Source organism: Aptenodytes forsteri, unplaced genomic scaffold (assembly GCF_000699145.1).
Source record: "Aptenodytes forsteri isolate BGI_AS27 unplaced genomic scaffold, ASM69914v1 Scaffold184, whole genome shotgun sequence".
Lineage (NCBI taxonomy): Eukaryota > Metazoa > Chordata > Aves > Sphenisciformes > Spheniscidae > Aptenodytes > Aptenodytes forsteri.
The window spans coordinates 395616-413644 of record NW_008796078.1 but is presented as its reverse complement, the minus strand read 5'-3'; the positions used below and the strand labels follow the sequence as shown (position 1 = coordinate 413644).

General features: G+C 39.1%; 1 protein-coding gene across 1 annotated transcript in view; it reads left to right on the top strand.

The window, feature by feature from the left end:
- CUL3 (cullin 3) overlaps positions 1 to 13443 on the top strand; it is a 39749-nt gene extending 26306 nt beyond the window's left edge. The window contains exons 10-15 of the mRNA XM_009286671.1: positions 3007 to 3131; positions 3473 to 3569; positions 4632 to 4766; positions 9819 to 10005; positions 11768 to 11913; positions 12629 to 13443. Coding sequence (XP_009284946.1) covers positions 3007 to 3131; positions 3473 to 3569; positions 4632 to 4766; positions 9819 to 10005; positions 11768 to 11913; positions 12629 to 12760 — 822 coding nt within the window. The 3' untranslated portion in view covers positions 12761 to 13443. The remainder of the gene's footprint in view (positions 1 to 3006; positions 3132 to 3472; positions 3570 to 4631; positions 4767 to 9818; positions 10006 to 11767; positions 11914 to 12628) is intronic.
- Positions 13444 to 18029: the final 4586 nt, after the last annotated feature.

The window sequence follows — 18029 nt, the reverse complement described above, 5'->3', positions numbered from 1 at the left end:
CCCGTCTGTTCCCGCGCTTCTGGGGCCGCCCGCCTGCCCTCACGCGCGTTTCAGAAACGCCCGGTCACCAGCAGAGTCTTCCCTTTCTCATTCTTTAAAGGACATCTTCGTTGCGGCCCGTGTTTTATGCTAACAGCAAGAAAAATATTGCGTGCTGCAGGTATTTGACAAACATCTCATCTCACATTTAACTTTCCTGACGCAGTTAATGCCTTTATTAAAAGCAGAAGTACGATTTTATTCAAATTGCCAAATATGGACTTAATTGTTCAATCAAGAAGTGTCACACCTTGTTGTAAAAGGGGACCTCTGGAATATTGCATAATGGAGAGATCGCTTCTATTTTGAGATACCGGTTTACTTGCTCTAAACACTTTTTTCCATACTGATACTCAGTAGCGCTTAATAATACATAATAAACAGCCAAGTAGTTCCCCGTCCGCAGGTAAGTAAGTCTGTATATCAAGCACGTTTGAATCGGTTTCGGAAATCTGACTGCCAGGAATATGTTCATGGGTGTACTCTGCCCGATGTCCCGGGATGTGCAAGGTGATCTGAAATCTTTGCTGCCTTGAAGCGGTCAGCTGAAATCTTCCTCATCAGCATATTGTGAATCATCATGAGTGAAAGAATGGGATGGCCTCAAAGTGGTTTCAGAAAAGATTGTAGAGGTACATGTGGATAGATATAAAGGTGTTTGTGGACAGGCAGCTTTACTACTGCTTTTTTTTCTTTAGATCATGTTTTCCTTCTAGAATGCTTGAAATACTAATTTCAAGAACAATTTGTTTGAGCATTCCCATTTTTAGGTAGCATGTGGGACTTGTACACAGGGGGGGCGTTTTGTGTTAAAGATTCCTGTACTTTACGTGACAGTTTTACGTTAAGTGAGTTAATAAATGATGTCTCTATCTTCTTTCTAGCTATGTACAGCAATAAGATGACTAAAATGTTAACGGATGTTCTGCTAGGCCTAATTACAAACTTCATCTTTTCCTTGGCAAGGGACCAGCAGTTCACCTGATGGTTGCCTTCTGGTCAGCCTAATCATGGCCTTTTAATGAAGTTTCTGGAGGACTTATTTATGATGGAAGCGTATATATTTCTATTAGTGTCAATAATATTTGAGAAGAAACACAGACAGGAAGATTTTTGGGTTTCTATGTTACTGTTAACCTACTGATGATACTGTGTTTTATATGAAATTGTCTGTTCTACTCCTTCTTAAACAATTTGTGTACCTTGAGTATGTACGGTGCCTCCTAGAGAAGGCAGGCACCTGCTCTTCTCTAAATAATCCTACCTGCAAAGTCTCCTGCTGGATCCTATATCCTGTGATATAGGTAGTGCCAAGGACTGCGTAGATGATGTTTGGTTTGCTATCAGTAAGTGGAAAGCTCAAGACTAGGGAAAGTCCAAGCTAATGGATTATGAGTAATTTCTACAAATGCGAACCTGAAACTTCAGTTTGTTGGAGTTCTGTAAAGATTAGATCACTTCAAGGCGCTTTCCGTTAGTTCATACCACTTTTATGCTGTAAAATAGCTTGTAAAATAAAGTGCTTCCAAGACTTTTTCAAGTCACAAACTGTTCAGTGCTCTGTATAATGTGTGATGTGAGGCATTCTAAATTAATGCTGTGTTCTGGTCTGGCTAAGACCAAAAAAATTCAGGAAACTGTTGCCGTCTCGACAAAGATGTTTCAGTTCCAGATAAAGATATTTTCTGTATCTTTCTGTCTGCATTGATGGCCTTTCCCTATGGTTCGGCTGGAGGGAGAAAACTGTTGAAGCTTTGCTTTTTTTTTTTTTTTTTGGTGATTCACAGATTAACTAGTTTCCTGTGTCTAAGTGGCTGTTTGAATTTCTCTTGTGAGCCTCAGGACATTGGTGATATGAAATGAGAAGCACGGCAGTAATGTTGGCTACAGAACAATCTTTATATGGGTCTTTACATACTTTTGCAAATTGTTCCTCTTGACCCTTAATGAAATCCAACCAAAGGGATTTCTGTATGAGTAGCCTGTCACCGGTCTGTCTAGATTTTTCAGAAGTTTCCTAGGCACAAGTGTGTTGATGCACGCAGGCATTCAACACGCACAATACAAAAACTCTTGCATAGTGCATGGAAATGCTACTCTGCTATTTAATAGTGGAAGTTTCTGAGTTCATGTGACAGTTTTTGACCTTCCAAAATGTAATGTGCTCTCTTTCTGTGTAGTAGGTTTATAACAAGTCGGATATAGTATGCTTTGGTTTTTCTTGTCCATAATGTGTGTTCTTTGAAGGTATTGGTTACACCTCCTAGAGCTGAAAGTAGTCAGTTTTAAGTTTAATAATATTCAGCTTAGTTGAGATACCTGGTGAGGATTATGCCTCACTGGTAGCCAGACGTTTATCACCTACTAACAGAACTACTTTATAGATCAGCACTTCAGTTGTAGAATGTTTCCTAACCGGTGCTGAATATTTATGGTAACGGCTGTCTTTAAGGAAAGTGGCTAGGTTGTGTGTGTAAAAGTGAGTAACTGTTTACGTTGCAGTCCAGAGGTAAAGTGCAGGAAAAGCTCCCTATGGTTTAACATTAGACAGTCAGTATTTACTCTCTGCTTCCAGAGAGTAAATTTATAAACAGTCATTTTGAAACTGATATGTTTAGCGACCTGGCTTTACTGTATGTTGTCAAAAACCTGTTTAGAAAGAATTGTTACATGTATTATGAGTTCTGTTTATGATCACAGACATTTCATTCTTGGTTAAGAATTTATTTTGTAAATTCTGTACACTCTTAAATGCCAGAGGGCAATAATGTGGAGGATTTTTGCTGTACCATCTGCTCTGATAGTGATGAATTAATTTGTCTGGCTTTGTAAAAAATAATGTTTATAGATATACGTCCATTTATTTCTTAGTCTGTGAAAATTCTATGCGTTCTACACTGATAGAGAAAAACGGTGAAACGTGATCCTGTTTTAAAATAGCGGATATTTTCTTCCAATTGTCCTTAGGTCTCATTAGGTGGTGTTGATCTTACAGTGCGGGTCCTCACAACAGGTTACTGGCCTACTCAGTCAGCCACACCAAAGTGCAACATCCCTCCAGCTCCCAGGCATGCTTTTGAAATATTTAGAAGGTATGTATTAAAACAGATTTTTAGGTAGGGGTTTTAAGAAGAAACTTTCTAAACTTAACTTACAGGTATGTTTTACCGTTAGAGTTAAAGACACGCTAGCGTACTGCTGCTCTTCAGTTCATGCGAAAATTAGAGAATGCAATAGTCACATTATGAGGCTCGAGTTTTTGGGAGCTTTTAATTAGCATTCTAATGACAGTTAATGTTTTGAAAAAGCAAAAGTTAGACATTTCTTAGTGTCTGTAATGGCGATGAAAAGTCTATGTAACTGTTTAAAGCAATTTCCCCTTTGATACAAAATGTGAACTATGTATTAAGTTTTCAATTCAATTATATTACAGATTTTATTTAGCCAAACATAGCGGGCGACAGCTGACACTCCAGCATCATATGGGTTCTGCAGATCTCAATGCCACTTTCTACGGGCCTGTTAAAAAGGTAACGTATCAAGATTATGAAAACATTGTATCTTTTCTTAAAAGTAGGCAAGTTATCGTAATAACTTCAGAATTTTGTAAAATGAAAGCTTACCCATTGATAATGTAAGAATAAGAAAAAGATGCCTTCCATGGCTTTATAGTCTGATTCTTCCTTTGTAGCAGTTTTGTTTTGACTTTTTTTTCCCCTCTAAATCTAATTTGGATGCATCACTCAGCATCATCTCTTTGTTACCTCGTAGAAAAGTAGTAATTTTGATCTTGAAGGGACCTCAATGGTTTGTGCGTTTTGGGGTTTTTTGACTGTGAATCAGTCAAAAGTGAAATGAAACTTGTTTCTCTTTAGAGTAATTCTTGTTAATGTGAAAAAGCGTTGTTACGCCAAGTTTATCCTGCTTTTCATATGCAGAGTGCTAGCAATGTAGAAAACATTTTTTTCAAACGTGAGAATCTTAGTAGAGTTTATGGAAGTACAATGCTTAATGTTTATGTATTAAGACATTAACTTGATAGTGATTTAGATCAGTTCTAAAATTCTAAGCTAGAGGTAGTAACAGCATGATGTTTGGGAACATGGAAGGCAATGCAAAATGAAAACAACATTTTTATAACACAAAGTATTAATAATGTGTGTTTGTGAGGATGTTAAAATTGTATTACTGTAGGATAAATATTTTGGCAATTTTAAAGATAAGAGTAAGAAAACTTGGAGGATGATGGGCAAGTAGTGGAACCAGGGGCCAGAGAGGTGGTGGAGTCTCCGTCCTTGGAGATGCGCAGTATTTGACTGGACACAGCCCTGAGCATCCTGCTCTGCATGGCCTGGCTTTGGGTGGTGGCTGGACTGTGGGACCTACAGAGGTGCCTCCAGCCTCAATCAGCCCGTGATTCTAAGGCAGCTACTGGAGAGACACTCTGTTTATGCCACCAGGCGTATGCTATTCTATCACTTGTGTAGGCTGATCTCCTAGATAATTATTTCATCATATAACTTTCATTTTACTGCGGTCAAGTATTTTGCAGTGGAGAATAATCTAATAGTAATTTTGTAATTTTAAAATAGGAAGATGGCTCAGAGGTTGGTGTAGGAGGCGCCCAAGTAACTGGCTCAAATACACGGAAGCACATATTGCAAGTCTCCACTTTCCAGATGACGATATTAATGCTCTTTAACAACAGAGAAAAATACACATTTGAGGTAAGCGCTGTGGTTTTCTCGCCTGATTTTAAATAACTGTTTTAGGCACTTTCTTGTCCTCTTGAATAGACCTTTGAAGATCAGGTGCCTCTCATTCTATTTGAGTGTGGATCAGGCCAATAAATACAAGAAGCAGATAGTTAGCAATGCGCCTGGGAAGCAATCCTAGGGGAGGAAATTATTTGGGAACAGAAGTTTTCAGAAATGTTGAGGGAGAGTTGTGAGTATGGTTATTCCTAGGCCATACAGCTATAGAAAAGCTGAAGTTGGAATGCAGCAGGTGGCTCCATTTGCTCATTTTATCTTTGAGAAACTGGATTTAGAGGCCAAAGGGTGGAGAAGGCTTTGTATCCTGGCTTCTTAAACACTGAAGTGCTTAAATTGGCAGGCTGGAGTGAGCTGTAGGATAAATCAAAGAACTTTTCATCCGTTCTCTGAGCTGGTGAGCCAGCAGGGACAATGAAGAAGGTCCAGATAGATTCTTAACAAGGAGACTAGAGGGGCGTTGCTGGGAAAGGTTGAAGTGGTCAGCTGATAGACGATGATCAAGGCGGTTTTGGGAGCGGAGGAGGATCCTGTGCTATGAGGTTTGAGCATTGTATTAATGTCAATTAATAGTTTTGTTTTAGATGTTACCTTCTGTTTGTGAGAGCATTGGCAGCCTTGAAGAGCAGTATGGGTGCAGTTTGAAATGGAGTGGATTTCCAGGTTTTCTCATCTACTTTTGACTGTGCTATGCATAGTAATCATTTGCCTTTTTATTTGGATTTTGTTTTCAGCTTGTTTGGCATACTTCTAGCCTGTTAATAAAGAATGCTTCTTTGAAACGGTCTCAGTTGGGATTAAGGAAGGCAGGATTTGACAAGAGGCTCTCAATAAACTACTCATAGTTCAAAAAAAAAAGATTATTTTAGAGCACAGAAAGTCCTGTGTGTTGTGAAATCTATTGCAGGAGCATTAAATCTTTGACTACTTTCTCTGCAGAAAGTACTTGGGGCGGGGGGAAGACAGGGACTTAACAGCTCCTTTTTTCTTGAAGTTGGTGTTGAAATTGAGTTGGTGGCTACCTTATTCCACAAAACTGTAGGCTTTATGAGTAGTAGAGCCTCACCCATATATGAGTAAATAATACTTGGTAGAGCAGTGAAAAAATACATTTTTTAATATGTGCTCTAAAGTTTATTTTACTGAGACCAGATGATGGAGAAATATGTCCGTGTGCTTTTAGGTTGTGTACGTTTTGTTTATTTCTGGTTTGGGAGTTCTTAAACTCTTACTTTGTGTCCCACTGTAACTAAAACATTAAGAAGGCCTATTTGTTTTGTTTGGTTTCTTTGGTGAAGTGTGTGGGAGTTGTCTTTAACACCAGCCAGGAAAGCTTACGAAAACTTAAGAGTAGAATGAATTTTATCTTTGTTCATTGATTATTGAATACCATGATTAATTGCTGAGTGCTGGGCAACTGCTACTTCTCTGTCATACCAAATTAGTGCTTTTACTGCAACATAACATGAGAGATGGCTTGTGGTGAGTGCTTGTGTAAGCATAAAACTGTCTGATATACAAGTGTTTCTGCAGATTCACAGCTGAACAGATTAATTTGAAGTTGCCTTCACAGTTGAACAGACTTTGCTGTTTTGTTTTGCATTCAGTGTGATTATTAATCGCAAGCTTGACAAGATCCTCACGATAATCCCAATAGCCATTAGGCCATGTGATTGAGAGAAAAATGGGATCATGACGATGCAAAAATTATGCGTAAGATGCTACAGAAACTTAGAGGATTATTGCATAGCAAAATTCCTTCACAAAAACGTATGAATTTATTGTATTCCTATACAGCAACTTTTTATTTATATATGGAAAAGAACTGGTGGCCACATGGGTCTAGGTTAATGCTACTTGAATCTAAGAGGAAGGAGCTTCATGCAAGCCTTCAAAGAATGCTGATTTTTTTCAAAGAATTCCATTTCTTCTAATCAAGTCTCATCTAATACTCAATGTATTTTTCCGTTAGTTTACAGTACATCTCAGTATTTTGAAAGGTAAAATGCACAGTTTTTTAATGATGACATCAAAAATAAGGGGAAAATTTTTGGTTCTTTCTTTAGGCTTAACAAACAAGAAACGCAAATATGACTGTAGAAGAAGTAAAATTGTTGAATAATTCCACAAAAATGAGAGATTAGAACTTAAAACTGGCTTACCTGTTTTCTCTTTTGCTGATCTCTGCTTTGGAAGATGTACAAGTTGAAGTCTGTAAATAAAAATCTTTTTTTCTTTTTTGGTCATTTCAACAAAATGACATAATGTTTTTCCTTCTAATTTCCTTCTGTACGTTATCCTTCTAATAAACTTCTTTCTCGTGTAGAACTGGACAGAGGCAGTTCCATGCCTAGAATCATCTCTTTTGTAGCCTCCAGATAGAGCTCACCTGGTAATACTTTTAGAACTAAGATTGTGTAATCGGTACTGCTCTTGTGCACGACTCTAGTGTGGGCTTTAAAATAAGACATTTCTGGAGATGGGGAAAAAAAGGTATATGTTTTTCACTGTTACATCAAATAGCTATATAAAAATACGTTTAGAAAAATGATATGCTACAGACTGAAGGAAGAAGAGAGCCCAGGAACATCTGTTATCCCCATTTACATTCATAGCTACACTTTTTTATCCAACTGGAAGATTTTGCCTTCTCCTGAGGCAGCATATTGCAGTGCAATTCTTTGTGGTTCTTATTTAAATGCTAGCTTATAAATTCTGAAACCCAAATGGTTCGCATACGTTAGTGGCTGCATTGGAAAGCTACAGAGTGAAGTAAAATCAACGCAGAAATACATAGTGGTTAGTATAAGGATGTTTAGCAGCAAAAAAAGTCAAATTCCATTTTAGCTCTTTGTTTCACTTTCATCAAAAGCAGAATATATATATTTCCTTGTAGAAGTGATTTAGTTTTGAAAGGATTAATTTTAGGTGTTGATCAAAAATCAAAGTTTGGGAGCTACATCATTAATAAGCTGGATTTGGTTTGTAGCCTCGAGGCTTTACATTTACTTAAGTCCTAAAATCTTAAGTGTCACCTTCCTTTGGTTTGTTGAATTTATGCTGATCAATCCATTTCAGTAAGGCTTTTTGTTTGTGACCATGTAAAGGATTATAGTGTTTTTAGGGGTTTTTTTAATAGTACTTTATGCTGGATCTGGAGAAAATGCATGAAGGTGACAATTGTGTTTTCAATAAAGCAACACATGAGGAAATAGTAACTTTCTGTGAGCTGCTTGGGAAGAGGCATTTTGATACTAGCAAACAGTTAAAATATGTGGATACATGTCACTTGAAATACTAAGAATATTTCTGAATGCGTTATGCTAAGAATACTCTTAAACTTAAGAACGCTTTATTCTTTACCAATCATCCATAAGCAGTAGGTATCAAAAATTCTGAAATTTTTAAATTTTAGACTTACTGATTATTATTATTTTTTAATTTACCTCATTCAAATGAATTTGAACTTGTGTCAAAAACACAATTCACATGATCTCACGTAAAGTCAACACTGTACATGTAAAGTTGGGTCTGAGCCTTGGCATCACGGAGACCTGGTAGTGAGATGTATATGAGGTGCACTGTAATTAATGACAGAGTCCGAGCAGAGGCCAGTACATCCAAATTATTTTTATTGCATGTTGTCAGTGGTGGATGACCGCAGAAGAGTGGCATTTCTTTATGGATTGATTTTAAAAAAACTTGAGTACACTCAAGAAATAACATCATTTAATAGAACTTAGTTGTACTCTGAAATTTGATTTTTCTAGTCACTGTTTAAAGAACTTGTTAAAAGTTCTTTACAGCTCTTTACAGATTTTAGCATTTTGATCACTGGGAGTTGTTACTGCTGCTTTTAGCCTGAAGGTCATCAGTTTGACTTGTGTGCCATGAGCATTAGGAATTTATGGGGACAGTGGAAGAGCTTGATACTGCTCTTGGAACCGAAGGTGGGGAAGCTGGGAAAGTGACAGCTCTTGTGGACAGTTACATGTCTGTGCGGTTTATTTTTTCTATTTGGTGGCTTAATCTTTAGCTGCTAGAGGTCCCTCGAGTCTGAATGGGAATGTGAAATCAGAGATGTCTGCAGTTTCCTCAAACTAGAAAAAGGAAGACAATGGAGATAAAGCTAAAATGAACTTCTAATGAAGGGGAGCTCAGTAAACAAGTGAGGTTTGAGGAAGCAGTAGTAGTTGGCCTACTCCTAGAGCATGTTAAGACATCGTTCTGCATCCAGTATAATTTGCTTACTAACTCATGATCACTGGTGGCTTATCTGACATACGGCTCTCAGCTGAACTCCTAAGAATACTGACAGAGGTGCAGCAAGCTGTGTACGTGTTTTTACAAATATTCTTCTTCAAAGTTCATACATTTGCTGCACGATGATGGGGGGTTTTTTGTATTTCACCTGGGGAAGTCCTAGCCAGGGGCATCTGGGCTGTAAATAAATTGTTCCAGGTTATTCAGAAAGCAGGTGTAATTAATCTAGAGTATTTCTATGTTACGGTGAAACTAGACCTTGTTTGCTTCCATTTGTAAAGATCTTATTTTCAACAGTGCTGCTGAATGCAAAAGCATTTATGCAGTTCTTCGTCAGGAATGCTCAGGAACATCAGGGACGTTTTCCATCACTGAGTTACTTAGAAGGTTTGGTTTCACTCTGTTCAGCAAATGTTGGAGGCAGCGAACGAATCCTTTCAGCCTTCTCAAAAATGACAGTAAAATGAAACAGCTGATTTATTCATTCTTCTATTTGCAGCTCATAGTGACTATTTACTTGACTGAATTCACTGTCTGTGCATTGACCCAGGTGGGTCACTTTGCATAGCACATATTGAGACTTTGCTACTGAATGAATTCCAACCTTTCAAGCCTCACAACTGTCATAGTAGTAGTATTTTGCATGCTTGAAGGTGGACACTTCAAGCAATCAGTGCTGCTGTTTGCAAAACATGGTACTTACTTCTGCCATAGCCATAAACTAATTAAGATATTTTTCTTTAGGAAATTCAACAGGAAACTGATATCCCCGAAAGAGAACTGGTTAGAGCCCTACAGTCCCTTGCATGTGGCAAACCGACACAACGTGTTCTTACAAAAGAGCCTAAATCAAAAGAAATAGAAAATGGTCATATATTTACAGTGAATGATCAGTTCACATCTAAACTACACAGAGTCAAGATTCAGACGGGTAAGTGAGCTTTACATTCTGCTGTCTTGCAGGCCCAAAACTGCCTTAAAATGTCAAATTATCTTTTGCAGGATTGATGGCCATGTAAGTAAAAGGAAGAGAGTAATATATATTTTTTGTTGATGATTGGTTGCATCAAAATGAAAATTTAAATACTGAGAAAAGTGTGGAAGTCATAGTTAAGCCTTTTGCTTTACAAAATTTGTAATTCTCTCTTAAAAGGAAATGTTGAAAGAGAAAATTCAAATTAAATAGTAAAATTAAAAATATGCTACTGGTTGATTCAGAAGTAAGGAACTGCCTCTAAGTTGCTGTACTGCTGTGAAACTGAGTGATGTTTTTAGCCCGATACAACAGCCGTTTCCAAGTGCCAGGTAGCTATAATGTTTTTGAGCAATGATTTGGGTTTAACAAATAAGAGAAACCAATTGGCACAATACCACTTCATTAGCTCATCAAAGTGCTGGTTTGTGTTACGCATAAGTAATATTGATACTTTTTGTCTAGAAAGCTCTCTAGAAATAATTTCTGAGTTGTAGCATTGCTGTGGATACACTTCATAGAGCGTTTTGGAAGATTAGTTCTTCGTTTTAGTACATCTAAAAATATGTTATGACTTTGCAGATCTCAGTACATAAAATATACAGCATCATTGGCAGTGTTTTAAGCACGACATTGGCAATTCGCATGCTGTTTGCACATAATGTAACTTGTTGGGCTTCTGTGCAGCACGCTGTGTCCAGGGATGTAAGCGTGTGAAGCCCAGTAATACCTACGTACGTTACACTACAGGTATCCCTCTGCATGAGCGATAGCTAGACTGTCTTCATGCGCATGCAGAGTGCTGTGGTGTCAACACATCTGCCACGTCTGGAGAATTTCTCTGGTGAGCAGGAGCGCAGCAGCCAAATGAGGATGTTGAGAACCCTCTGATCAGGGCCCAAGGCACTTCCCTGGCATAATTAAAGTAAATTCTGTGACAACTGTCCGAGCTTTAGTGGAATTCTGCTTTTTCATTTCCACTCCACAAATGTCTCTGAATGGGGAATATGATTTGGGGTTCAAGGTGGTTTTAGAGCAAATTTGATACTTGTGGTTTTATGTTTGTCTTGCACAGAAGACTTCTTACGTGTATCTCTTTCAAACCGATAAATACCTAGGGCTTTTGAGTGAAGAAGGGCAGGGGGGAAAGAGGTATAGCAGTGTGGGAGGCGGGCTTGGTTATAATGATGCTTGGGTGAAAGGGTAAGAAAAGCTAGGCGTAAGGGCAGAAATAAAGCATAAATAGAAGAGGAGAACAGAATACAAAGAGTATAATGGAGTTGGAGAGGATAAATTTGGACTATTTCTTCTGACTGATGAACTTCTAAAGTATTTAACTAGTTTGTGAAGTAAATTTTCAAACCTTTTTCTATTTTAATTAATGGATTATTTGCTATATAAAGGAGAAAAATATTTAATGGGAGCGTGGGGGTTGGTGGTGCCTGTAAGCAGATTTGAGTACTGTTCAAATTTTAACATAGCAATAATTAAATAACAGATTGTTACCTTGTCAGTTGCTATCAAATTATGCCAGAAAGTGTCAATACGTTCTTGTGGCTGCTTTTCATTAAAAAAAAAAAAACAAACAACCAAGTTTGAGAATGTCAAAACTCAGGAAAATATAACTTGATGTCTAGATGAATAGTGAAGCTAACACTTACACAATGAAATTAATTTTAATTTTGCTAACATACTTTACATTCTCTTTCTTTTCTTTAAGTTGCTGCCAAACAAGGAGAATCTGATCCAGAAAGGAAAGAAACAAGGCAGAAAGTAGATGATGACAGAAAACATGAGATAGAAGCTGCTATAGTTCGGATAATGAAATCTAGGAAGAAGATGCAACACAATGTGCTAGTAGCAGAGGTATACTTGTACACAGTTTTGATACGGGCTTGGGAATTAGTTCTGCTTTTCCTGTTAATTCATGAAAGTTACACAGCTCTCACTAGCATGATTCTGAAAGGCTTTTGAGGGATGTTGTATTTAATCCATCCTTTTTTTTTTTCCTCCCTGTCTATCTGAAGACATCTAAATCCTTACGCTTCAGTTTAGGACGTGCTCACGGGTATACCTAATTTTCCTTCCTCCTTTTAGCGCTATTATGATGTTATCAAATCCCTTGAAATAACAGTTGGCAACAAAACCCACTGTACTTAACATTAATTATTTTCTGCTTTAATCTTGTTACTGACTGTTGGGTCCAGGTTTGAGTGATTTGAGCTCTTAGCAGAGAGCGAAAGAGTCCTGCTGCTCTTAACTCCTAAGTCCTGACAGCTTCAGGAATAGTGCGTTTTCCACTCTTGAACTCCCTCAGGGCTGTGAAATTGAGAGGATTCTCGGGCCGTGACCGTGCCTCTGTAGAGGGTCAGTACTTTGAACCGTACCCAAAAATGAGCAAGCAACTGATGGGGGGGTGGGGGGAGGGACTGTCAGAAGCTTGCAGACTGCTTCTTATGCTTCATGGTTGTAGCCAGCCCTGTCTAAATATATTTATTCTGATTCTTTTGGTCAGTTAGGATACTTACTGATCTTGCTTGCCCTGTGATCTTACATTATTGTTTTTGATCTTGTGTTTCAGGTAACTCAGCAGCTGAAGGCCCGATTCTTACCAAGTCCAGTTGTTATTAAAAAACGTATTGAAGGACTTATTGAGAGAGAATATTTGGCACGAACACCTGAGGATCGCAAAGTATACACTTACGTAGCATAAAATGCGTTCAGAAAATTTGATTTATTCTTGGACTATACTCTTCGCATGAACTGGGAAGTTCTTTTAAATCATTAATATTAAGATGACCATCTCTTCTATTAAATTACAATACATGTTCTAGACCATTCAGATCGAGCCTTTTACTCCTTTTGAGAGTTTTCAACATCAATTGATTGAGCTTCAGGCTTTTCAACGTTAGCCCTGTAGAGATCATCCTTACAATTCTTCGGGAAAATGTGAATGTGCCGCGTTTGTTTTCAATACTGTATGAAAACAGAAAAATAAAAACAAATTTAGAAAATACAGCTCATTTAAAAAAATAAAATTGTTGGAATTTCATTTCCCCAGATCTTCAGTGTTGATGTAAATGTGTTTCTGTAGTGTTGCTTAGCACTTCGCGCATTGTATAAGTTGGGTTTAAAAGAAACCACAACTGGTAAGGCAGAATTCCCAGTTATATTGCTCTGCTTCAAATGTTTCTTTAACTAGCCATGTTTAATTTAAATATTTGGTAATTTTTTGAAGACCCAAGAAGACAACTTGAGCATGTTTCACTCTTCCAGCTGCACTCACTGTTCCAACAACGTGAATCAGGAACTTCTCGGGGCTCAGAAAAGACCGTAATAATTTTGGCTTTCCCTTCTGTAATTTGAGTTCTTCTAAATTAAACTCTATATTGATTAGGTTTGTTCTGGTTTCTTTATAGGAAAAAGGAAAAGATTTTAGTGTGTATAAACTGTATAATAATTTTTGCTGTTGTACTCACTGCTGATGGTGGATTGTACAGGGCGATGTTTTTATTTCACTAAATGTAGACAAAATAAATTTAAAATAAATGGATTTAGTGTACACAAACAACTAATTCAAGTGTGTTAGAGTACAGGGTTGACAATCTTTTGGAACTAAATACTGTCCCGTGGGGAAGCGTACCGGGATTATATTTTGTTAATAAACATCACAGATGGATCTGTAGCCCCAGGGCTTCCCATCATGAAGTGCGTATTTCAGGAGATTAAAGTGAAGCCAGCGTGCACTATTCGTTTTTAAAAAATGCATTTTAAACATGCAATAAAAATTGTTACTGTAATGAAATTTTTAGTTCTTACCCTGGAACTTTTTTCTTCTTGTCAGAATGCTGCAAAAATAGATTAAAAATTGCAGTTTAGTGGCATCATTTTTCTCGTAGTTAGAAATTGTTTGAAGTGTGCATTGTACTGCAGAGTTTTTATTAAACGGTAATTCTGACATTCCAACGCACACATCACATGGTTTCTCTGCCATAGCTATTTTTCTGTTTTAATTCAAAGCAATATTCTTTTTTCTTGGTTCGCATTGCTTTCATCCATAGATAGTGAAAAATACAGTCGGGATGGGCTTCCCGATATGTAGAGCTGGAGTTGAAACAAAAAGAAGAACTTGGTTGTAGAGCATTAGGATACTGCCAGCGCACTTCTTGATTAGCTGTATTAAATATGTGGCGGTGGTCTGACGTAGCAATGCGACTGGAGAGTATTTTTCATGATGTGTCCCCAATTTCACCCCTCTCCAGCCTGTTAAGATACAAATCTTGGTTATTGTTCAGTAGTAGGATATTTCCTCTAAAGAGAGGGACTGCAATTGGGGTGATACTTTAGCTTGACTGTTGACTTTTTTTAAGCTTTACTTAAGTTTACTGCATGCCCCCAACGCACACAAGATGAGCTTTTAAGTCGTCAGAGGGGAGGTGGCCGGGAGACCTCCCTGCCATTGTTCATCAAGAATTTAGCCCCAAAAGAAAACAGCTAGGCCATCGGCCGTTCCAAAAATGTATTTGCTGACCGTTATTAAAACACCTGTGTGCCTCTGTACAGTATATGCGAAACGTCAATAGAAATGCAATCGTCGTTTAGCCGTAGAACAATGCTAAGTACACGCTGGGGGAGAGTCTGGGGTTTGGATTGTCTCTGAAGTCGTCAGAAACATCTTCCTCAAAATGTGACTCGCTCTTCCGTGCATCGGTGTGAAGGTTTTCTTTTATGCATCTCTTATTCTTTAATGGCATGAATGTTGTGATAACTGCACGTTAATGCTTTCCCGTGTGCTTTTCAGGGAGAAACGGGTTCACGTCCTTTTTCCCTGGGAAGCTTACAGAGAGATTAATGTTGCTATCCGTGACAGGAGGACTTTGTCCTTAGCGTTGCGGTTGTACTTTTGCTGTGCATCAGCCGAAGCTTTCTACCTCTGGTGGCTTTTGGAAGTGCTGAGCCTGAACGTTACAGGAATGACTGTATAATTATGTGTTTAAGGGTGGTTTTTTTAGAAGCTATGTGGGCGAGAGTGTCTGTTAAAAGAATGACAGGTGGCGATGGCTATCTTCAGTAACAAATACTGAGAGTATAGCTTCCATTTTAAATTTAACAGAATTTTGAAGACTAATTATTCAGGAAGGGACTCTTTTGCTGAAGTCACCTTTTGGAAATGTGCCCTTTACCGTTGAACAACGCGATCACGATACTGAGGATTTAAAGATGGAGAACGTGAAAACTCTGGTCAGAGAGAACAAGATATCACGAGGACTCTGCTTAAGGTGAGTTTGATGCTCGTGCCTTTACGCTACATTAGTGAGATTTCTTTTACAGTCCATAGTGGAATTCTGCTGTGCCTTATCTAATTTCATTTTTGCTTCCTTTTCTTAATTTCCACTTAAAACGTCTTTGTAATTTTGTTAAAATTTCAGCAGTTAGGATTGTAGGTACATGTATGAGTAATTATTAGTACGTTTGGTTTCTTTGCATTAATGTGCGGTTAAATGCAGTAACGACATAGTAAACATGGAGTTTAATTCTTCAGGATTTTTAAAATTAAAAGTAGGGTTTGAGTTTTATAGCTATTTGAAGATACATACGCATGTACTTTCCATGTAGACAAGTTTATTTTAAAGGATCGAGAGAACACTTCATTTACCATCATAACAAATAACCTTATCCTATGTCTCCCTGATGTCATCCTTGCTCTTTTCAATGTTGGCTACCTTTACAGCTTTGACTTGCTCTGTTTGTCTCCCAGAATTAATCCGTACGGTTGCCCCACTTGCTACGGAACAAACGAATGTTAAGCGTGTCTGCAAAGCAGACTGGGTCTTGGATGCTAAGCTACTCCCGAATGAAATGTCTCTCCTCGCCCCCTTTCCTAAAGACAAACTTTGCCCTGTCGACCCTAAAGCTTTTAATGTAATACTGTCTGTTCTTGTTACCATTGCTCATTGAGGAGTGGCAGCTGGCCGTAAGATTTACTTTTCTGGACCTGTAAAAACAGAAGCGTTGCACTAAATATTCTGGATGACTGAAGTATTTTTATTCACATGTATTGTAATCAAATTGTACAGTACCTGATAGGTGGTGTGCGCATATATATATATATATGGTAATAGAGCCTGTCATGATGCATGGTTTAGGCGACAAGCTTGCACAGAGATGGGGTTCCCAGTTCGTCAAAACTAGCAAAAACTGGAACTCCTTCTGGCCTCTAGTTGTATGTCCAAAACTGGCCAGAACCTTTATAGCTCCGTCGAAAACTCCTTAACCCTGCTTTGTTCATCGCGGTGGTTAGGGGCGAGGTGGGCTCTGATCACGAGCTCCCAGCTCCTCGGAACCCCGTGGATTAGAGCGAGGATTTGGCAGTCTAGAACTAGGCTCTCAGCAGCGTGTAGAGCTGGTACAAGGCACGGTCTTGTTTGTGTCTGTACCAAAGTCTGATTTCTGTTAATATCCATTCTGATATCGTGGATAGCGAATGAAACGACCAATGTGCTCAGTCTGAAGCACGAGTTTAATGGCTCCTCTGTCTTCTGGAATGTGTCATGAAAAGTTTGTAAAATGCCGAACTTTATATATATCCAAGTGAAAGCTGGATAAAAGAACAGGCGAATAATTCACCTGACTTTCTGACCTTCAGTATGTAGGGAAGTGTTCATAGAGCGTGCCCACGAACTGGATTGAATACTCCGAATCTTTCAGCTGGCTTTATCCATCTTTTAACTCTCTATCATAGAATCATAGAATCATTGAGGTTGGAAAAGACCTCTAAGATCAGCGAGTCCAACTGTCAACCCAACACCACCATGCCCACTAAACCATGTCCCTAAGCGCCTCATCTACTCGTCTTTTAAATACCTCCAGGGATGGGGACTCCAACACTTCCCTGGGCAGCCTCTTCCAATGTTTAACCAAACTGGCATGTTTAAATGTTTAACCTATCTGGCATGGCAGAGGTGAAAGTTAATGTAAAAATGTAAAGATGCTGTTTTAAATGGAAATAGTGGCACACCTTTAACGAACAGCTGTGATGAATAGGCGGTGCGCAACAACACCCACATCAGCGCAACCTGGCTTACGTTCTGTGGGTGTGGTGGTCTCCCTGAGAGCAGCAGGTTCCCCCGACGCGCGGCGGTGCGTACGCTCGGTGTAACCTTACTGATGCCACCGGACCTCTCGCTGCGGGAAGGCGCTGCTGTGTTGGCATTAGTACGTGTCCAGTTTATAAAACAGCTTCACTTCAGTCAGGGTCTTGCTCTTTTCTTCATTTCTCCTCCAAAACTGGAACTTTGATGGGGAGTGAGTCCGTGGGAGCTAATGCGTTTAATGTCATTGAGATGAACACGGAAGTTTCTGGATAGGAAAAGAAAGAACATTTGAACGTAGAGCGATGACATTTTATTAATTATTCTTTCTCCTGCAGTTCAAAACTTAGCTTTTATTCCAGGTACAACAGACGCTGATGAACCCTCCAGTCTTAATGACTGCTATTCTGTTCCTCCTCTTCGAGCAACGTACCGAATGCCTTATCCCTCCAGTGCTGGCAGGGCACTGATGTTTGATCTGTCAGAAGCCGAAGCTAAAGCGAAGGTGGTGCAGTGTACCGTGCGCGCTCGGGAAAGAAATGTTTAGGCAGCGGCGTGACGGGTGTGCGCGGCGAGGGGCTGTTCCGCTGTTCGCCGCAGCCTGTCGGCGGTTGTGCAGGGAGGCAGGCGCATCTCTGGGGAGGGCCAGGGGGGCGCGTGGAGCAAAACTTCTTCCGCGATTGTGGGTGGGCATTGTCAAACCTTGTGCAAAATGTGGGTTTAGTAACTTGTATTCATCAGGTGTTCAGATGGTAACCAAAAAAGCAGAGCCTGCAGCACATAAACCGCTTCGAACGTCCGAAGTCGTGACACTGGCGCCAGCAACGCAGCCGAGGCTCTGCCAACTGGCCCTTCGTCTTCTCACAGGTCGAGTGAAACGAGGGGGGCCTG